Consider the following 21927-nt stretch of genomic DNA (forward strand, 5'->3'; position numbering starts at 1 on the left):
TGAAAATTGAGGAGGTTCTAAAACAAAGGGGAAGTCTGTGTTGGAGGAGAGCTGGATCAGTGTCCTCGTGGGCCCCCTTCCCCAGCCCTGGGTGGGTGTGGACACAGTGTCCATACTGCTCACAGCAGACTAGACAAGCAATCCCCATACTGCCCCCAGGGGGGTGAGTAGTGTGCCCCTAAAAATTGACTTGCACTCAGGACCTCAGAATTCAGCCTGATTTGGAAATAAGGTCTTTGCCAATGTGCTTGAGGATCAAGGTGAGATCCTGCTGGACCAAGGGAGGCTCAGAGTCCAATGAGGGTTGTTACAAGACCTGAGGAGGGACTCAGGCAGAGAAGACCACCTGAAGACAGAGGCAGAGAATGGAGGGAAGAATCTGTAAATAGAGGACGCCAAGGATTGTGGGCAGCTGCCAGGAGCTGGAAGGGGGTTGTAAGGTGGACTCTCCCCCGGAGCCTCCAGAGGAACCGCCCCTGCCGACACCTTGGTTTTGGACTTCTGACCTCAAGAGCTGTAAGCAGACCCAATTCTGCTGTTTTAAGTCACCCAGTTGGTGGCAGTTTGTTGTGGCAGCTCCAGGTCACTAACACACCCAGAGTGTGGATCCTTTGAACTATTACAACTGGAAGCAGGTGCTCAGAGACTCCAGGGAGCCCTGGCAAAAGGAGCAGCTGGCGGAGTCGGGCACCAGGAATCAGACTTATTTCCTCCTTGTGCTCCTCCGGACTCTGTCTGCCCCGGTGGGACCGCTGCGGCATGAGTGGGAGCTGGCCTGCCTTCCGCCTCGGTTCCCTGCTGGGTGCTGGTCCATGAGATCTGCTCTGCCTGGGGCATCGCACCTGCTGTGAAGAATATCGTCGTGATTGGGGCTCAGCAGCGGCCTGCAGTCCCCCAGGTCTCAGGACATGTCATTTGGACTCTGGGCCCACACATGCGGTCCACACGCCGGGTCAGCCCGTCCGCAGGGAGGGTCCTCACCTCTGGTTCCCCCGGGCCAGGCAGGGCCTACCGCTCCCAAGAGACCATCTCTGCTGGCAAGGACTTGCCCGTAACCCACCTCTCACACCCGCCAGGCCGTGTGTCTGGGAGGGACGGAGGGCGATGCCAGCGGGCTGCGGCACTGTCCCTGGGCTGGCTGCCCCAGGCAGGGGCCACACGCACAGCACAGGCAGCAGAGGCCTCAGCACCCGGCGGGGCTCGGGGGACCTGGCCCTGGCTTGTCAGCTGGGAGGTGGAGTCCCCGTCTTCTGTCTGGGGTCATTGTTTCGGTTTCTTGTGAAGGCAGACGATGTCACGTGAGCAGCGCAGAGGGCCTCAAGTGTCTGGCTCTGGGAGGAGACAGCTGTCATCATCGACATCATCAGTTGTCCTCAGGACTCCGGACCTTCGGGGCCCGGGACCCTGATGGGAGGGCCGCGTGGGGTGCTCTGACTCAGGACCCTCGGGGCTTGTGGGCCATGACTGAATGTCCACTCATTTCCTCTGCTGCTCTAAGGCCGAGTCTGCAGAGCTATGTTGGTGGATGTCACATCCCCAGGTGGCTGCTTGCACAGGGCTCTGCTCCCTGGGGCACCTTGGGCCTGGGTTCCTGGCCCCAGGCACCTGATCCTACTCAGTGGTCTCAGGAGTCGTAGGACCTGCTTTATGACTAACAAGCACCCGAAGTGTGGACGGCCCCAGGCACTGCTCTCAGCACCCAGGAGGTTGGGCTGAGAGGTGGGAGCCCCAGAGGATCACACACCCGGTCCGGGCTCCCTGGGGTCACCTGCCTAGGCCCCTTCAGTGCACCCATCGGGCCAGCGGCCTATCTCCCATCGATGTCCCACGAGCAGGTGCGTCACGCCGCTGACTGCGGTGCCCTCCCCCCTTTTGTATATTTCAATATGCAGAGAGGTTTTTATCGCCTTAATGGGGCGTCTAAATTGCCTGCTCCACCTCTTGTTGCAGCCGCCAGTGCTGGAGCTCTGGTCCAAACCTGAACAGTGGGATCGTTTGTGCAAATTTTTGGGAGCCATGAGAGGAAAACATTTCAAATTAGGGAGAACATTCCAGTAATTGGGAGCAGTCGGAATCCCCAGGTAACCAACACAGCCATTCCTAGGTACGTTTTGAAAGGCAGGAAAAAAATCTCCCTTGGAACTGCCCAGTGGAGACTACTGAGCTGAGGCGTGTGGACAAGTCCCAGATGCTTTGGGAGAAGGGTTGGAGGAGCTCGGGTGTTGGCTCCCTCTACGTAGCATCATCCAAGCAGCGTGAAGCGAGGAAGCCCCGACGGGGCTCTGGACACAGCCCGGTGTCCCACCCGCCGAAGACGTCGCCGCAGCTTCCCAGCGGCCCCCATCAGCGGTGCTGCAGACCGACGCCAAGTCCCAGGCCCCGTGGACCCGGAGCCTGCAGAGCCACGTACCGTGATGTGAAAGGCCCGTCCTCACAGGACCACGGCGGGGACCGCTGACCTGGAGACACAGACTCCGAAACCCTTGCGTCCGTCTTGGAACATGGCAGGGCACCAATCAGGGAGTCGAATTTAGAAACGCAATTTTGAAGACAGTAAGACCAGGGCTGCCTGCCGTGTTTGTCTGCTAGGGCGGTGGACCGGAGTCCCGCACCCCGCGGGTCTTCTCTTCCACTCGTCCCGGCGCTGGGGGCTAGACGCCCAGATCACGGGGTCGCCTCTTCTGAGTCCTCTCTCCGTATTGCAGCGGCCGTCTGCTTGCTGGGTCCTCCCGCGGCCTGTGCACACGCGTCCCTGGTGTCTCTCCCGTGAGGACTCCCGTCCCGTGGGAGCGGGGCCCGCCCTGCCGACCTCCTGCAGCCTTGGTCACCCATCTCCAAAGACAGCCCCGGGAGGCCGCGGGCTTCACCCTGTGAAATCCAAGGGGACCCCGTGTCCACCCGTAACGCGCTCCTCCCGCTGGTTGGAATCACGGTTACGGTTTCTTGCGTTGGTTTGCTCACAGGTTCCCGGAAGAGAGGCAAGACTGAAACAGGGCGTGGACTCTGTTCGCAGGGTCGCCTGTGCCCCGGCCCACCGCCAGGGCCTCCTCACCCATCTCTGATCCTCAGGGCACCTGCGAGGAGAGCAGGGAGCTGGGGCTCCAGCGGGCGAGGCTGTTTGCCCGGCCACCGGCCAGCGTGCGCCAGGCTGGAGACGATGGGCTGAGGGCCACCCTGGCCTGTCAGCAGGAGATGGACGTCAGAGGTGTTCTCACGGCCCCGGAGGTGGCCTTAAGTGACGATGCCGGGGGCATGAGTTGTCTGGATGCCTTCTGTGGACACCCCGCGTCTCAGTTTGCATTTGTCCCTGGCCCGTGGAAGACAGCAGGCATCGCTTACACATGGATCTAAAAGTCCATGAACTTGCAGCCACCTCGTCCACGTGTCCCAAGCGACCATCACCAGGAGCAAGAGTGTCCTAAGCGACCATTTGGTCCTCTTGTGAGCTAAGTATGCTCCCGAAATATGGTATCTGATTGTCCGGCTTTAGGGAGGTTGGGTTTACATCAGAACGCCCGAAATCATGGATGGGAGTGGCCGCTGCCCGCTGCCCACTGCCACGGTGAGGGGGGGGCTGTGCTTCAGAGAGGAGAGCCCCCCTTGGCCTCGTCCCACGTGTGCCAGGAAGATGGCTCGGAGGGCAGGGGTGCACCTGGAGAGGCAGGTGGGACGGGGGTGCAGCCGCCCCTGGACACAGCGCCCCCCATCTCCTCACCCATCCGACGGGACCGGAGCGTATCCGTGGTGTCGTGAGGAGTGAGTCCATCCGGGTGGCAGGAGCTGGAACTGATAACCGCCAAGCCCGGTCAACAGCAACGGTGCTTTCTCGCGTCCCTGCTCTGCCAAGCCCCAGCTGCTGCTGCTTCGGTGCACGTTCAAGGCTGGTCTCAACTGAGTGACCGTACCTGGGAACCCACTCGCGACGTGCCTGCCTGGGCTGGCGTGGGGCTAGCAGGGGCCCGGGTGGCCACCAGGAGCTCGCCGTGGGAGCGGAGCCGGGGGCAGACACAGGCACCAGCGTCCCCTGAGCTCCTCGTGGCAGAGGCCTTCTGCATGGACAGGGGACGCCGGGAAGGAGCGCCCCGGGCCTGTGGTCCCCTGGGATGGGAGGGCCTCTGCAGGCGGGTGAGGGGCCCTGAAGCATGAGGTGGAGGGACGGAGAAGCTGGCCCCCAGGAAGGAGCAGGCCAGCGTGCAGGGGGCACTGCGGCCCGCAGAGGGCGACCACCCGACTCAGGGCTTTCTTTCCCCTGGGTGGCCCTCCGCATCCGTTTCTTGGGGCTGCCGTGACAAATCAGCACAAATTTGGGTGGCTTAAAGCAACAGACATTTTCTGTGTCGGAGGCCGAAAGTCGGAGGTCAAGGTGTCGGCAGGGCACTTGCTCCGCGGGCCCCGGGGAGGGGGGTCCCGGCCTTTCCCTGGTTTATGGTGTTTGCTGGCGTTCCCTGGCTTGTGGCTGCACGCCCCCGACCTGCGCCTCTACCTTCGTCCCTGTGTCCTGTCCTCTCCTTGTAGGGACGCCAGTCACTAGATGTGGGGCCCACACTCACTCCGGCATCACTCGTAACTAAACACACCTGCGAAGATGCGTGTCCAAGTAGCGTCGCAGCGCAAGCTTCTGGGTGGACTGCTCGACCCTTTCCAGGAAGCTGGTCCCGGAGTGTTGTGACTTCATCGTTCATGCTCCACGTCGTTCCTGGAATGCCCGAAGCCGCACGTGATATTCAGAGTCACAAGTGTTTTGTGGAGGAAGGTGCTGGCGAAGGGATTTCTCTCCAGGTCGCCCGTCTCGCTGGGCAGAGTTCCAGCTGGCCCAGCCCTCGGATTCCCAGACGCTCTCTGCCTGTGAGTCAGCAAGCCTCCTGCTCCCCGCAGCTGGCAGCCCCCCTCGGGCACCCCCAAGGGGACCAGCAGAGCAGCCTGCCCAGCAAGACGAGCAGGTGCTTTCTCCCCTGGGCGAGGAGGTGCTGCCCGCAGCTTCACTAAGCCCCAGACAACGGGACCGTGGGTGGTGAGGGAGCGCCGGGCCTCTGGGCTCAGGTAGGCTGAGCCCGCCGGTGTCCCTGGCCTTTCTCACGTCAGTGCGTTCACGGTGGCTCCCGAGCCCTCTCGTTGGACCCGGCTTACTGAGTAGGACTCAGCAGGACTCATTTGCTTGCATTGCTTGCACACACTGGGCACTGCTTAAGCAGAAAGGGGCTTCCAGAGACACTTGGACATGTCCCCATGAGCCACTGAGCCACTAGAAAACCAAGAGTGGGCCAGATCTGGATGTGAGATCCAGGGACGCGCATGCCCACGGGTCCCCTGGCTATGTCCCCACCAGCTTCACTTGGCATTTCTGCCACTTCCTTCACTCTCACTGCAGACTGGCCTTCTCCAAGTCCAGGGTCCTCAGGGCGATGACTCAGTGGTCTGGTGTCCCCCAGTCATTGGAGGCCAACCAGGGACAAGGAGTCACCCGTGGGAAATGGCGGGATGGGCAGGCACAGCCTCGGAGGTCTGCTACGTGCCTTGATTACATGACAGTCGCTTGGCTCCGAGAATGGCGTTTGGAAACCACTGGGCTAATGCTTGTCATTTGGAAATGGTTCCCTGTGCGGTGCTGGGCCAGTGCCTCGCCTGGAGCCGCAGTCGGATGCTGGGGCCATTTGGCTGACACCATGCTGAGTCCGTGAGATGCTACGGCCCCAGGCCCCCCGAGGAGGTGGTGACCAGGAAGGCAGGGAGGGGAAGCTTGTCTGTAGGCCCTGGAAGCCCGTGTACGTGGAGGGCCCTTCCGCCTGTCCGGCCAGCTTGCTCTGAACCTGCCTGACAATTGTCCCTACTCCCTGGATTGGGGGGTTCCAAGTCCATGAAGGACGATGCCCGCTTTTCACGGAAGTCAACCTCCCATCCCTACATGCTTTGCATTTTTTAAAAAAGATTTTATTTATTTATTCATGAGAGACCCACAGAGAGAGAGAGAGAGAGAGGCAGAGACCCAGGCAGAGGGAGAAGCAGGCTCCACGCAGGGAGCCCGATGCGGGACTTGATCCCGGGTCTCCAGGATCATGCCCTGGGCTGAAGGCGGTGCTAAACCGCTGAGCCCCCTAGGCTGCCCCCTACATGCTTTTCAAATGCAAGAGGCCCCAGCTGGCGCCTCAGAGAAGAGAAAGGGGAATGAGTGGAGGCGCCAGGCTCTCAGGAAGAAGAGGACGGGCAGTGCAGGCTGAGATGCGCTCCCAAGGAACGAACAGGGAGCGGGTGGACAGGGACTCAGGACCTCTGAGAGCCGCCCCGCACCCCTCGGTGGGGCAGGGCCTCCGACGGCAGCCGTCTTCACCGGGTCATCAGAAGCGAATGGAAGAAGAGGGTTTATTGGCTTGAACCAGAGGGTCCAGAGGCACTGATGGCTCCGGGCACAGAATGACCCACATCGGAGGGCGGCAAACGCCAGCCCGCGGCCAGATCTGTTCTGCTGCGTGTTCTTGGAAATATACTTTTATTCAAACGTAACCGCGGCCATTTGTTGAAGCGTAACCTGTGTCTGCGCGCCGAGGGCGGATGGAGGGGGAGCGCCAAAGACCAGCGCTGGCAGAGTCTGAAATGGGTATGATCTGGGCCTTTGCACGAGAGGTTTGCTGGCCTGGGCTCTGGAGCTGTGCTGCTCAGTGTGGTGGCCGCCGGCCACAGGCGCTCCGGTCCTTTAGACCCGAGAAGCGTTGTCCGATGCCAACTAGGATGGGCCTTGTGTAAGCGATGCACGATTTCAAGGCTAGTGTGAAGAGAAGGCTGTGAAGTGGCCCATTAAGGACTTCTGCGTCTTGATGGCTTAAGATGATCTTTTAATACGTTGCACTAAATAAGACGAACCATTAAAATTGATTTTGCCTTCTGCTTCTCGCACGTCGCATGTGGCCACCGGAAGATGGTCGGCTGCGTGCGCGGCTCCCGCCCTGTCCCCGGCCGATGGCGCCGAGGTAGCGAGCGCACGACGTCAGGCCTCCCCCCCGCCTCCCCGGAGGGCTTCCTGCACGTGGCAGGCGGGACGGCCGCCAGCCTCATCCCCTCAAACTGCAGGTCACGGTCCGTTAAATGGGCCGGGAAATCAATGGTGTAGGTCATGGCCAGAGTTTCTAAAAATGAAATAGAACACAAAACAGGAAATGTTCACGGTGACTTGCACACCCACACATGAGTACTGGTTTGCAAAGCGTGTTCCAGTCGTGCGTCCTCTAGTTCATTAGTAAGGGCCGTCATCCGTAAGATGTACTTTGATTCTTATGAATAAGAAAGAAAACACACAGCCCGTCACACCACGAGGCACGGTGTTCACCGGCAGCCCTTGGAAAGCCCCGCGTGTGCCACAGCAGCTTCCTGGCACTTGGAGTTCCTCACCCGTCCCGAGAGACGTGGCCGCTTCTCCTGCCTTTGCGTGGCTGGCTGCGGCCGCCTCCGCCCTTGGGGGACACTCCCCTTCTGAAGGCTCGTAAAGCACGTGCTGCTTGTTTTGGAAGAAACCGACGCGTGGCCCCGAGGCCAATCTCCCAGTGACGAACCTTTGCTCCCCTGACCCTGGATCTGGGTTTTGTTACCTGGTGCACATTAGCTGCCCGGCTCTGGTATTGTTCTGCACACTCAGACTCCTTTCATTTCGACGCAGAGTCACGGCGACTCCCGGTCAAGACGGTCTGACAAAGGTGAAGTCCCACCCACGTGGTCCCTACAAGGTGGACGATCCTGAGGAGGTACAGAGGGCTCAGGGAACCCCTGACTGCAAGGCTACACTTTGAGAGACGCTGGAAGGTGAAAGCGTGCGTGTTAGGACGCACAAGCGACGTGCACGTCTGCGAGGGGTGGTGCACCGCACGGTGCCTTTCCCGTAGTGGGTCGTGGTGAAAAGCGTCGGGAAGCACCAACCTGTGGACCGCTCCCCTGGGGAACCCCAGGCTCCCTCCCGCACGCAGGGCTCCACACCTCCGCGGGCTGGAGGCCGAGTCCCACGCACGGTCCCCCGAGGTCAGCCAGGCCCACGCCACCCAGGGGGCTGCGCAGGCTGACGGTGGCCCCCGGGGTGCCAAGCCCGGGCGGGGCGGAGCCTTGTGGGGGGGCCACGTGGACTTCACGGCGGCACCTCCTTGGCCGTCTGCGTCCCACGTCGTCCTGACCGTGGCTGGACGGAAGGCGGGTGCTGCGTGCTCAAGCGATGCCCGAGAAGCACGCCGTCCGCGCACCTGTTCTCTCAGCAGGTGGGAGGTATCCACGGAGCATCTCCACCTGCAGGGCTGGCACCAGATAAGAGGGCAGCACTGGGCATGGGGGGAGGGAGAAGCCCAGAGGGAAGCAGCCGTTTCTGGAAGGTTCTCCCAGGCATGGACTAACGAGAGCGAAAGCGTCACAGGGCTGAAGGCACCAGTGAGTGGAGGTCATTTCCAGAGAGATACTGGGGTGGAAGCAATGCTGTGCCCAGAGGGGAGGGAACGTACTAGGACCAGCTGACCGCCCAGCCACCCGTCAGCCGCCAGGAGCTCTCAGAGGCCCTGGCGCCCCGCCCGCCCCCTCCCTGCCCCGCTGCGCCTCCCCCTGAGTAGCGGAGGGTCGTGGCAAGGGTTCGGGTACCTCTGCAGCAGTAGGGATGGCTGTGAGGCTGACCAGCCCCCGGTCCTCTCTCCTTCGTCCCCGCACTCCCCGCAACTCGCACACGGTGAGTTGACCCCTCGGGAGGCTCACAGGTCTGGGCCAGCGGTGCCCCGGGTGCCCTGCCGCGGGCTGTGGGAGCCACCGTCATCTCAGGCACAGACACAGCCGGCTTAACTTTGGTCCTCAAGCCTCGACGTTCTTTGAACCGAACACACGGCTTCTCCTGGGGACGCACAGCACCGGCAGAGCTTTATTTCCCCCTTCCCCTGGTTGGCAGTGGCAAATCCTCCCGTCCCCCGGCATCTCGCGCGTGCCCGCAGCCTGCATGTTGCAGCTTCAAGAAGGGGCTGCGGAGAGCTACGACTCGACTTTGGTAGCGAGGGTTGAGCACACAGCTTTATAATGAGGTTGGAAAGTTTGGGGCTATGCATTTAATGAATTTTGTATTAAGATATAACACAGCTGCTTTCATTTGCATTTCACAGCGCTATTTAGAACAGATGTTTAATACTTAATGAATTGAATATTTAGATACGGCGATGCATTTGACACCTGCCATTAAAGGAGAAGCTTCAAATGCGCTGAAGTCCTCCTCAAGCAGTGGTTCTGGGGTTTAGGCACTGAAATCTCCAGATGGGCCCAAGGGGAAATGAAGATCTCGAAGGAGACGCCCCCCATCCTGTGCACCCCGGCTTCTTGTGCCGTCCCATCGGCTCCCCGAAGCACCTGCAAGCCACCTCCCTCCCACCGACACGCCACCTCATTCGGGTGAAGCATGGGGTGAGTTTTCCTCTCCAACAGATCGTTCTAGAAAGGCATCCATCCCTTGCCGACCGATTCAGGAAGTTAAAACACAGTTGGGCTCTCCAACGGCCCCCTGTGTGTTATGGTGTCGACTGAGCTCCGTGGAACACGGTGGTGGCTTGTCGTGGTTTCTTCTATAAGTAGATGCACCTTAAGAATCATTTATTCAAATATTAATGCCTCTTAGGGGAGACGTCGGGCTGACTAGAAAACATTATTATGGTGAAGTTCTCCCAGAGCAAGTCAACAAAACCAGTGAGCATCCCCCACATGTAGCACATGTGATGAAAACACGAAGAGTGTTCCCCTGCTGTTCCCGAGTCTCCTCGGGGGTGGGGGGCGCACAGACCTGCCCCCTGAGCCCCCCACCCCTGCCTGGGGGGCCGCTGCTCCCTACCCGGTGCCCGTGGAGACCAAAGCCAGCCTGGGCCCAGCTGGGCAGCAGGATGGGCTCCGCCTTCCCGGGGAGGCGGCTGCTGGCTTCGGTGGGGCCCGTGTGAGGCTGGAAGGAGCCTCGCCAGCTGAGCGGCCACCTGGGTGGCAGGCGGAGGGTCGGGGTGGGAACCCCGTGGAGGGCAGTGTCCGCCGACAGCCCTCTGCCGGGAAGGTGTCTGGCCTGCACTTCTGGACACAGGAAGCTGGCGCCTCGGGCCAGTCTCTCCAGCCCCTCCCTGTGCCTCAGTTGGGGGATGTGTCAGAGGCCTGTGCAGGGTCCCACGGGTGGTCCCACGGGTGGTCCCACGGCACCGGGCATAGAGGAAGCACGAGGGAGGCACTTGTCGCTGCCGCAGGAGCAGTCACTGCCCGCTTCGCACTTCCTCTCTCTGGCTTCAGGTTCCTCATCTGCACGACTAACAGCAACAGTAGGAGCAGCAGCCTCATAAACAAGGTAAATAGGATGCTGGGTCGTGGGGCCGACACCTGGCCCGCGGGGACACTGGGCTTCTGCAGTGGGGCCCCCTCCGCTCGCCGCCCACACCTTCGCACTCACCTGCCGACAAAGAGGCAGGCCAGCTGCCGCCTCAGCTGATAGGCTCATCTGGACGACGGAAATGTGCGTCCCGACCGCCATCGTCAGGCTAGCAGCGCTCGTGACAGGCGCATGGTACGATCCAAAGGAAAGATTTAGACCTAACGGGGAAAAAAATCAGTTAAAATCGACATATCCATTAGAAGATTTTAGAACTGGAAACATATTCTTCATGGAGCGAAGGATGACTTCTTAGGTGATGCTAAATCAATAGCTCATACTTGGGATGAATTCATTATTTTGTTTTATGAGAACTGTCTGGTTCCTAAATTCTCTCCTGTTCCGCCTTTTCAGCAGCGCCCCGGGAAAGCCGCGGACGAGTCCCGGAGACGCCACCAGCATGGTTCCAGCCTGAACGCCCTCGGAAGAGGTGGGAGATGAGTGCAGGGACGTGGTTTCAAACAGGCGCCTCCCCAGCCCAGGGGGCCCTGCCACCAGCCACGTCGCCCCCGACCCCGGTCCTGGGTGTGATGCTGCCCCGGGTGCCCGGGGCTGGGCTCCTTGCTGGCGTCCGCCCCTGCGAGCCTCGGATGCATCGCAGGCCGCGGCCCCTTCAGCCCCCCCCCCCGCCCCCAGTTGTCACCACGGTGACACACAGGGGCAGCCGTGCCCACGGCCAGGATTTCCCCGGCCTCTGAAATGTCGGGGTGATGTGACCCAGGGCAGCAGAGGGACGCGGCGGGGGCAGCGCCCGGAGGGAGGGGTGGCAGCAGCAGCCCCCAGGGCACAGCGTCCCACCTGGTCTCGGGCCCACCCATGACCGTGCCCCGGATTCGGCGGCTGGGCATGACGATTGCCCTCGCGGGGGAAGCGGAGGTTTTCTTGTGCCGTGCGTGCCGAAGCAACGCTCCCGTTCACACCTGAGGACACAGCACATCACAGGAGGAACGTGAACCGGGGTACACAATAGAGGCCGTGGGAGGGAGCCCTTCCCTGGGAGGTAGAAAATAATTCTCGGGGCAACAGCGCAGGATGCGGCTGAGCGCGTGGGCCCCGGGAGCGCCGCCCTGGGCCGCGTGTGCGCCAGTGTGTGGTCTAGCTGCGGGCCGTGGGAGGTGCCCCTCGGTGGCGGTGCCCCTTGGAGATGGGGCCAGAGTCCCTGCTCCTCGTAGGGCTCGGAGCACGTGGCAGCTGGCGGCAGGGGCAGAGACACGCCAGCGCCCCCGGCCCAGCGGCCCCTCCGATCCCGCGGCCCTGTCCTGCCAGCCCCTGCCCCGGGCCCCACTGCCAGCGCTCACCCTGGACGCGCCATCGTCCCCTTCATGTGCTAAACACGACCGAGGTCACCCCTGCAGTGGTGGCACCTGCGGAGCCCTGGGTTTCGGGGAGGACACGCCCCAGGGAAACCTCAAGAAGACCAACCAAAAGTAGGTCAACACAAAATAACCAGGAGAATCTTGGTTGCTCTCTAGGGCTGCCTTGCTCCAAGGCCGCGCCCCCAACCCCGCCCCGACCTCCGCTGACCCTGCTGCGTCAGCACAGTTCGGGGACTCCCAGGAGGGAAGGACGGAGCAGAAGCCACCACCAGGTGTGACGGCAGCGACCGAGTTGGACGCGCCCGGCTCTGTGGCCCCAGCAAGGTGATGGGCGTGCGTGGGCGGGGCGTCCTCACGGCGATGGGCCCGGTGACCCACCTGCACCGCTTCCCCGGCTGCCGTCACCAGTCTCTGCGAACTGACTTCATGTACCTCTGTTTTAAATCAACAGAGACTTTGCTCCTCACGGTTCTGGAGGCCAGAAGTGTGACATCGAGGTGTCCGGGGCGTGTTCCTCGCGGGCTCTGGGGTAGGGTCCGTCCTGCCTCTTGGAGCCTCTGGAGGGGCTGTTGGCCATCCTCGGGGCTCCGCGGCTTGTGGCCACGTCACTCCAGTTGCCGCCTCCTGTGGCATCTGTGTGCCCCTCCACGAGGACACCCGGTGGTATTCAGGGCCCACCCGGGGAATCCAGGACCAACTCGCCTCAAGAACCTTGACTTAGGGTCAGTTATGACCTTTTGCCGTAAAGGTAACAGTCGCATGTTTGCCACGTAAGGTCACACTTGAGCATCTGGAGGTTAGGGTGTGGACACACTTTTGGGGGCCACCATTCTTCCTGTTGCCCACCCCTCGAGTGGGGTGGGGATTGGACAGTGTCATCTGGCTTCTGCTCAGCCACCACGGCCGTCATTGTTCGGCCCCCATGAGGCCAAGCCTCCAAACCGGGGCAGGAAGTCCCGGGGACGTCACTCCTCACTCCACGCCCCACACTGCGCCAGGAGACCCCATTCCTGAACCCCATTCCTGAACCTGGGGCCTGCTAGGCGGCGCTGGTCATGCCAGGAAGGTGCCACCACTGCCCCCTCCACTTCTCAATGCCTCCTGCCTGGGGTACTCACCCGGCCGCCGTGCCTTCTGTCCCCACGGGGCAGCGACTGGCGCACACCCTCGGTGGGACCCAGCATCACCACTCCCTCGCGTCCACGCACACCAGCAGAGCCAGCCCCCTCGGGCTGCACCTGGCCCAGGTGGAGGTGTGGTTTGGGCCACTCTCTGTCCCCGAAGCCACCGTTCTCCGTCACCTCTCGGGTCTCCTGCACGATGGGCGAGCGAGTTCTCGGCTTCCCCCCCAGACACATGCTCACCTGCCTCCAGTCCCCCGATGTCTGGAGCATCTGTGAGATCTGCCCCGCCCCTCAATCCTGTGAGCTCCTGACATCCTGCCCACGAATGGCCCGCCCTGATCTGTGTCTTGCGACCAAAGCCCACCCGGAGCAGTACAATAACCACCATTCCTTTAGCGCTTGAGGTTGAGTAGATTCATCTTTGTTAAGATTTTATTTATTTATTTGGAGAGCAAGTGGAGGGAGGGGCAGAGAGGGAGAGAGAAAATCTCAAGCAGGCTCCCCACTGAGTGTGGAGCCTGATGCAGGGCTCGATCCCCCAACCCTGGGATCATGACCTGAATCAAAATCAAGAGTCGGATGTTTAACCGACCGAGCCACCCAGGCGCTCCAGGTTTATTTATTTATTTATTTATATTTATTTATTTATTTTTTTGGCAACGAAAGAGCCCTGTCAAGATGCCTACATCTAGAATTCCCGGGGATTCTATCCAGTGGATGCCATCCCACTCACTGTGGCCAGTTGGGGAGACAGACACATAAAATGGCCAATGACAAGGCATTTGCACTGCAGCAGCGTAACGGTCCCCATAGTCCCAGGAGGGTCCCCATGGTCCTCAACTCATGGTGAAGACCAGGCACAGGGTCCTAGAAAGGAGCAGCCCCTGCCCAAAGGCGATGTCACGGGTGCGAGCACGGTCCCGCACCCCCAGGCCTGGCCCTGCCCTCTGGGTCCCCGTGACCACCCTGAAAGCCCTCTTGACAGTCTTTGCGGAGCCAGGGATCTCCTGAACCTGTCCTGCCTCTGCTCTGGGCTGCACTTTAGGGCTGAACACGCCAGCCAGGTGTTTTCTTCCAAAACAGGAGGAGCAAGAACGAAGCAGGACGGGGGCCCAGATCCCAGGGCTGCCGCACGCACGTCTGTGCAGCTCTGGTCAGCCTCCGGCGGCGGGACGCACAGGACGTGGGGCCATCCCAATCCCAGGGGTCCCGCTCTTACTCCACGGGGCCATCCAGCTGGCACCTGTCATGCTTTCCTTGAAGTCTCACTTTTTAAAAAAATATATTTTATTTATGTATTTGACAGAGAGAGAGCACAAGTAGGTAGAGCTGCAGGCAGGGGGAGAGGGAGAAGCAGGGAGCCCGATGCGGGGCTCGATCCAGGACCCTGGGATCACAACCCAAGCTGAAGGCTCAGAGCCACCCAGGGGCCCCTCGAGGTCTCACTTCTAAGGACCCAACACCTACTCGCGACGCAGGCCCAGCTTTGGAAGTAAAAGTCTGTTTTGTCAAAAGTGGACGACTCCGAATCCACGTGAAGTGCTGCTCACGTCCGCGCCAGCCACGTTGGTCCCGCTAAGGCCGCGGCCAAGACCCACGGGCCGGGGTCGTGCTGACGGGGCCGCCTCTGGTTCTCGGCTGCAGGAGCAAGCGGCGCCCCTCCCCGCCTAACCCACCTTTCACTTACCCTGTGGGCGGACGCGGCGTATGACCAGCCCGTCGCGGGAGTGACAGCATCGATCCGGGCCTCCGGGGTGCCGAGCCCGCCCCGCCGACCCAGGAGAGCGCGTGTTTTCCGGTCGTGCCCGGCGAGTTTGGTGTTTGCCGTGGTTCCCAGCCCGCCCTCGGCCAGCCGGCGGGGGGCACGGAGGTTGCTCACGGCAGCGGACGGCGTCGGGACCCGCAGGCCCTGGGCTAGCGGACGTGGGCCGCGTCCCTGTCCTTCGCGTCTCCTGCCTCCTCCTCCTCGTCAGCCTCCTAAGTAACAATTGCTTATCGCAAAAACTCACGCAAACACAGAAATAAAACAGAGTTTCAGGTTCAAGGCAAACACACCCCCTTCCCCCTTCTTCCTCCCACGTCGGTCCGCGCCGGAGCAAACGCCGTTGGCAGGTCCCGTCTGCGCACGTTTCTCGCTTCGGCTGCCCACGCCAGGCTCGACGCGCACACCGCACGAGCCACCAGCAAAAGCGAACGATGCCCTGGCTTGTGCTCTGTTCACAGACGTGCAGCCCTCGCGCCCATCAAGCCTGGAACATTTCATCAACTGCCAGAGAAGCCCGTGGCCTTCGGCTGTCGCCCCTACGCGGCCCCCCACATCCGCCGTCCCTCAGCCAACTCATTTTCGACCACCTTCTCCCTAGAGACTTCCCTGCTCTGGACCTTTCACGTAAGTGGAATCATAACGATATGCGGCCTTCTGTGCCTGGCTTCTTCCACGAAACATCGTATTTTCGAGGTTCCTCCATAGTAGAGTGGGTGTCAGGGCTTCGTTCCTTCCTGTGGCTGAATTACCTCCCATCGTACGGAGACACCGCGGTTGGTCGAGGCGTCATGGGTGTGCAGAGACCCACATTCCTTTATCTGTACATGTGCTTTATTTTTTTTAAATGATTTTATTTATTTATTTGAGAGAGAGCGAGTATAAGCAGGGAGACGGGGTAGAGGGAGAGGGAAAAGCTGAACAAGGAGCCCAATGCAGGGCTTGATCCCAGGACCCAGAGATCATGACCTGAGCCCAAGGCAGATGCTTCACCGACGGAGCCCCCCAGGCGCCCCTGTGCATAGGCTTTATTTAAATGGGATCCTACATTCCTGCTACTTGCGGATATTGTGCTGCACTGGCACACGCAGGTGAAGCCTGTTCCTCTCCTGGCCCCAAAGCACCCCCCTCCCCCCGCCACGCATGCACCTTCTTTTCCGTAGCACTCAGATTCCAGCTGGTGGCCTCCGGGCCACATCTGGCCCACCACCGTGTGTCGTTCTGCACGCACCGTGCTCAGCAAGCACGCCGGATCCGCAGCCTGGCTTCTCTGGAAGAGCTCCAGGGCCAGGCGCCTGGCCACGTGGCACCAGGCACTGAGCAGCAGCTCTGAAGGGCCCGCTGCCCGTCACCTCGGTGGTGGCACTCCTGACCGTGTCACCCACCCGCTGCCCTGTGTGGTGCACCGGGCCCCTTATGCACGGGGCTGTCCTCTTGACTGAGATGCTCCTCAACTGTCCCCGTTGCCTGTTAGGCTGAGCCACGTATAACAACTCCCACCCAGATCGAAGTGGCTTAAAGTAACTCACGTTGTCTCTCGCTCACATTGAGTCCTGGTGAACCCGGATCCTCCGGGGGGTCGCAGACCAGTCGGCCTCCTGCATCAGGCGCCCCAGGTCATGGCCCGTGACTCCAGACCTTGGCCCTTGATGCGTTCGCCAGGAAGTGAAACGTGCGGTTACCCTCACACGGCCATGGCAAAGGGCAAAGGGACGTGTTCACATCTGAGCCTGGAACATTTGCCAAATGGCACCCGGGACTCCCTTGGAGCCAGTTGGACCGTGGTGACACCCCAGGACACGCATCTTTGGTGCCTTCTGGTTAGATGCAGCTAGAGTGTCTTTTATTTTGCCTTTCTCGCCAGAGCTAAGAAGAAATGTATCACCTTCTATATATGGTATAAAGTTCCTATGTGACCTATTTTTAAAAGAAAGTAAGAAAAGAGGGGTGCCCAGGTGGCTTAGTCAGTTAAGTGTCTGACTTCAGCTCAGGTCATGATCCTAAGGTCCTGGAATTGAGCCCTGCTCAGCAGGGAGTCTGCTTCTCCCTCTCCCTCTCCCCGACTCATGATGTTTCACACGTGCGCTCTCAAATAAATAAATAAAATCTTTAAAAAATAAAAATAAAAAAGAAAGTAAGGAAAGAGACACGGGAGCTTTAAGATACTCCTTGAATGCTCTGAAGCATCACCGTCCACTGGGCTTATCCTCCTCTCACAGCGCTGACTTGGGAGCCCTCCTTCCTCCAAGGACCCGAGCCCCCCTTCCCAGGTGGTCCCCAGGAGCCATCGCCTGGGCCATGGTTGACTAGAGGGGGAAGGAAGCAATCTAGATGATGCAAACCAGCCCCGGATCCATCTTCTTTCCTGGAATGGAAGCCTGGGAGTTCCAGCGGGGACACAGGCCCCTTGTCACCAGGGTGGTTGGGGCCTAGGCGGCGGGTCTGGGCAGCCTTGATGGTGCCACTGCTGAGTAGGCTGGTCATGGCCAAGCAGCCCCTCCTTGCCTGTCGACCCAGAAACAGACATCGGTGGGGCTGCTGTGGACCAGGGAGGTGGCCCAGCAGGCCGGTGTCTGGATGTCCTGGTCCAGCCCGGGACTGTGGGCCCAGCTCAGCCTCAGGGCCGTTGGTTGGAAAAGAGCATCCATTTCCTGGGGCTGTGTGACCAGGTCCCTCTGACTGGTGACTGCAGTGACAGAGGTGTGCCCTTCCGTGGTTCTGGGTGGCAGGGACGCTGTCCCTCTGAAGCTCTGGTGGACATCCCGTGTGGCCTCTGGCCTGGCGCGTGGTGGCGCCCTGTTCTCTGGTGCTCCCAGGCTTACAGCTGCGTCTCTCCAGCTCTGCCTCCTCTGTTTCCTCTTCTGATAATGACACCAGTCGTTGGTCCAAAATACAGCTTTGCAGGCCCACCCAGCTATGTCCTTAGCCTAAATTCCAGGAGTGAAGCAACCGGACTTCTGATCACGCTACCCAGGTGGCCCACGGGAAGTTGTGCCTCCACCTGCAGAGTCTAGGGGGTCAGGCTCCCTGTGCACGCCCCCCCCCCCCCCCCCGCATCATTATTAGTGGCTCTTCTCCTCTTCCTCCGCCCCTGTTCCTCTACTCCCCCTCCCCCTCCCCTTTCTCCTCCCCCTTCTCCTTCCTCCTGCTCCTCTTACCCCCTCTCCTGCTTCTCCTCCTCCTCCTCTTCTTTCTCCTTCAATTTTGCAAGCCTAAAAGTATTAACTCGCTGTTTTATTTGACTATTTTTAATTCTTCTTTGGGGAGATACTTTGTATCCTTTATCCATTTTTCCCTATTGAGGTATTTAGGAAGTTTTTTTGGTTTAATATGTTTTTTTTTTAAGATTTTATTTATTCATTCATGAGAGACAGAGAGAGAGAGAGAGGCAGAGACACAGGCAGAGGGAGAAGCAGGCTCCTCACAGGGAGCCCCACGTGGGACTCGATCCCAGATCCTGAGATTATGCCCTGAGCCAAAGGTAGAGGCTCAACTGCTGAGCCACCCAGGTGTCCTTTTTTTTTTTTTTTTTTTTTTAATTTTTTATTTATGATAGTCACAGAGAGAGAGGCAGAGACACAGGCAGAGGGAGAAGCAGGCTCCATGCACCGGGAGCCCGATGTGGGACTCGATCCCGGGTCTCCAGGATCGCGCCCTGGGCCAAAGGCAGGCGCCAAACCACTGCGACACCCAGGGATCCCTTTTTTTTTTTTAATTTGAAGAAGTTTCTCTATATAAAGAATGTAAATCCTTTTGTCCTTCATATCTTTTGTAGCTACTTTTCCCTGGTTGAGAGAAACTTTTTTCAGGTGTGAAATTCCGAGAAAAGTTTGTGGCATGAATCCTTGTACTGGGAACATTAGGTGACATAATAGACATAATGTCTTTTATTGCAGTTTTCAAACAATATAGATACACTCTTCAGATGGCCATTTTTTTATGTTGACCCTCTACAAAGTCCAGTGGCATGAGACTAAGTCATAAATAAGTGAAGACATTTTTACAGGAAACAAGGACATTGAAGTCTGTGTACATGGCTTTTTTCCCCACATTTTTTTTAAATTATAAAAGTAATAGACAAAAAACAAAAATATTAAAGCAGTGTAGACTGATATTAAATAAAAAGGAAAAGTTTCTCACACCATTACCACTCTCAGGAGAGAACCATTTTAACAGTTTATGTTTTCAGATCTTGTTGTTACCACCATAATTTTAAATAAAATGCCTCTGCTTCTGTTTCTGCATTTGTCAATTTTAAACAATTTCTATTTGACTTTTCAGTATAGAGAAGTTTAAGTCATTTCCACTTTCTATATTCTCCCTTCAATTTTATTACATTATTTTTCACTCTCCCATTTTCCCGTTAATGGCTTAGAATCACGCACACAGGCCTCTATTTCTGAGAGCAGCCTTGAACATGGTCTCACCACCCCCTTCTATGTCAGGTGATGAGGTGAGGGCTCCTCTGCTCTAGGTCATTTCCTTCACACCAATCTGTGTCGACAATTCTCTTCCTTTTAGATTGTTCAGATGTTGTTTCTCCACAGAGTGGGGTGAGCACCTGCTAAAAGGCAGGCACCGTTGTAGGCAGCACACAATACTGACAATCCCTGGACTTACAGGGCTCACTTTCTATTGGAGAGACAGACAGTGAACAAAGGCAATAAATAAAATCTACAATGTGTCAGATGGTGAGAGCTATGAGTAAAAAGGAAAGGGAGATGAGGAGTCGCATTCAATAAATGGCCAGGGAAGAATTTATAACATTATTCTCTCCTCTAAATCTGTAACCATGTCTGCTCTGTAAATGCCAATATGTTTAGTCTATAATTCTAAAGCTAGTAAACATATAGTATGACTTCGTAAATATTATTCCTTTCTGTACTCAGGAAGGAAATGAAATTTTATACTGCTAGGTATAGCTGCCAGCAGGGGTGAGGACCAGTGTTAAAATGCATATTTTTTTTTACATTCTATCAGTTGCTCAAATCATGTGGTGATGTTTTACCTGGGCCTACGATGCTCTTCCACAACTCTTTGTTTATCCTGGGATTGCTAATTGCCTTTATGTTTTCTTATTGATGGTATAAGTATACTTTCCTCACTGCATTAGGAAGATCATCCGGCTTCTTCATTGCACTATTCTGAATGGTTAATTTGTACCAGCTGCTTTTTAAGCTCTCAGACTAGAATTTCTTTTCATACTGCACTCTTGGGTTAATGCAACTGTTTCTCAGATCCTAGGTTTTTCTTTTTCTTAAAGTTCTTTTATTGCTGTTGTTGGCTATATGGGAGTACATCCTCAAGCAATTTTTCTCAGAAAGAGCACAAAAGGTGACACAAGAGGTAAATTTCCCCAAAACGTGCATATCTGGAAACTCACTCCCAAATATAGTTGCTGGCTTGTCTGGCCATAGATTCTGAATTCAAATACTCTCTTCATGACTCTAAAACTCCACTCCATTGTTTTCTGGTGTTCATTGTGACTGGTGAGCTTGTTGCCAACCGTATCCTCATTTCTCTATGGTTAACTTGTCTTTTCCTTCTCTAAATGCTCTAGAGATCTCTCTTTAATCCTTGGTATCTTAGAATTCCACAAGGCTGGTATTGAGTCTCCTTTTTGGGTGGAGGAATCAGGATCTCATAGGACCAACAGGGTTGAGTGGGTCTGGAGCATGAGTGCAGGTTGCTATGACTGCCATGCTGTGAGAGGAGCTGTGTATAGGGTAGACAAGTTCATACTAAGGTGTGAGTGGCTGATAAGCTGTCAGTTCTCAGGAGAGGTGTGAAGGGGGTACTGTCTGTGGTAAAAGGAGAGTTGTAAAATTCAAAGAAACTGTTTTTTCTATTTGTTTGCTTGCTTCGGTTTTTTTGTTTTGTTTCATTTTTTTTTTGTATCTATGTGGAGCCTTTCTATATAGGGAGCCCCCCCCCTTTCACGCCACCCCTCACCTCCCATCGGCACCCTAGTGCAGTCACCCACAGAATGGGAGTCAGCAGTCTGGCACCCTAGTTCTAAAGGCATGCCAGCCAGCCATGGTTGATTAATGAAGGAGGAGCTCAGACCATGAAGTCAAGCTCACGACATCACACTTACAGCTGTGAAGTCAGGATCACGTTTGCAGGAGCATGTCACAAGGTCCAGTCAACCCCAGGATCTGGGGGTGGGCTGGACACCTCGCCTTGTGGTATGAGCCCACCTGGCCGACATTCCCACACACTTCCGTGGAGGGCCATGCCCTGGCCTTGTCTCTGCAGGCAGCTAAGCTGACTGGCTCGGCGCTGCCCACCACAGGTGTCTGGAGGCCAGCCCAGCCTCAGAATCCAGCCTGGGCCTGAGAGTCTGAGCCAGGTGCTGGCAGCGTCTGGCATGCCCGGCAGGACAGCCCGCGCAGCTGGCCTCCTTCCTGTACCAGCCTCTCCTCCATAGAGGCCAGACATGCCCACCTCTCAGCCAGCCATGGGGCTTCTGGACAGGCCGATGACCCGGGTGTCCCAGCTCACACATGTGGCCACCGCCTCCTGGCAGGAAAGCTGGTCCACTCCCCACCTGTAACCAGGTGAAGGCGGTGTCCCTGATCAGGGTCACAGGGAAAGGCTGGCAGGGCTCATGGCAGGAGGCAGTCAGCCCCAGGCCAGGGACAAACCCCTGGGCTTGTAGTCTCTGTGACAATGGCCGTAACGTTCCCTCCGGCATAGGCCGGGGAAGTGCCCTGCTGGCCACGTGTTCGTGAGCGTTGGTCAGCGGCTTTTGTTTCAATGAAAGCAGCTTGTCCTGCACCCTCCCTGGGGTGCAGGCCTCTGGGAGTCACATTGGTGGCAGCACCTTCCCCGCAGGCTCAGGGCCTGAGCTGAGCCTCCTGTCTCCTGGGAGGGGGGCGGGCCCTCACGGCCGCAGCCTATGCCCTGGAACGCTCCGCGGCCACCTGAGCTATGACACCGCGCCCCACGCAGGTCCACGCCGACCCACATCACAGTGCGGATGAGCTTTGAGGACACGCCGGGGAAGAAGCCAGACGGCACTGGTACCTAGTGTAGGATCTCGTGTGTTTGAAACGTCCGGAACAGGCGAATGGACAGAGGTGGGAGGCATGTGGGCCGTGATGAGGGGCGGCCGGGAGGGGTGGGGAAGGTACACTGAGGCACATTGCAGTCTCTCAAGGGGTAGATCGAGGAACCAATTTGAATGTGGCAGCGCCGACCTGGAAGTGGTCGTGAGCTCGGGGGACAGGAGCTAGGGGAGGGGTTTCGGCAGAGACGGGGGGGAAGGCAAGCAAGGACTCGCGGGGCGGCCGCAGTTGCGGCAGCGGCCTTCTGGGAGGAGGCCTC

General features: G+C 58.2%; 1 protein-coding gene across 4 annotated transcripts in view; it reads left to right on the forward strand.

Moving 5' to 3' along the window:
* C29H10orf143 (chromosome 29 C10orf143 homolog) overlaps positions 1-21927 on the forward strand; it is a 96569-nt gene that overhangs the window by 61905 nt on the left and 12737 nt on the right. Inside the window, exons 4-8 of one of the 4 annotated variants that reach the window (XR_013367644.1) lie at positions 9154-9402; positions 10261-10315; positions 10751-10826; positions 11869-12036; positions 12164-15225. Coding sequence is in view for 1 of the 4 variants with exons in the window: in XM_077877184.1 (XP_077733310.1) it covers positions 9398-9402; positions 10261-10315; positions 10751-10826; positions 15060-15199 (276 nt within the window). In the remaining 3 variants the exon portion in view is untranslated. The remainder of the gene's footprint in view (positions 1-9153; positions 9403-10260; positions 10316-10750; positions 10827-11868; positions 12037-12163; positions 15226-21927) is intronic. The other 3 variants (XR_013367655.1, XM_077877184.1, XR_013367656.1) reach the window with 3 other exon arrangements.

Source organism: Canis aureus, chromosome 29 (assembly GCF_053574225.1).
Source record: "Canis aureus isolate CA01 chromosome 29, VMU_Caureus_v.1.0, whole genome shotgun sequence".
NCBI classification, from domain to species: Eukaryota; Metazoa; Chordata; class Mammalia; order Carnivora; family Canidae; genus Canis; species Canis aureus.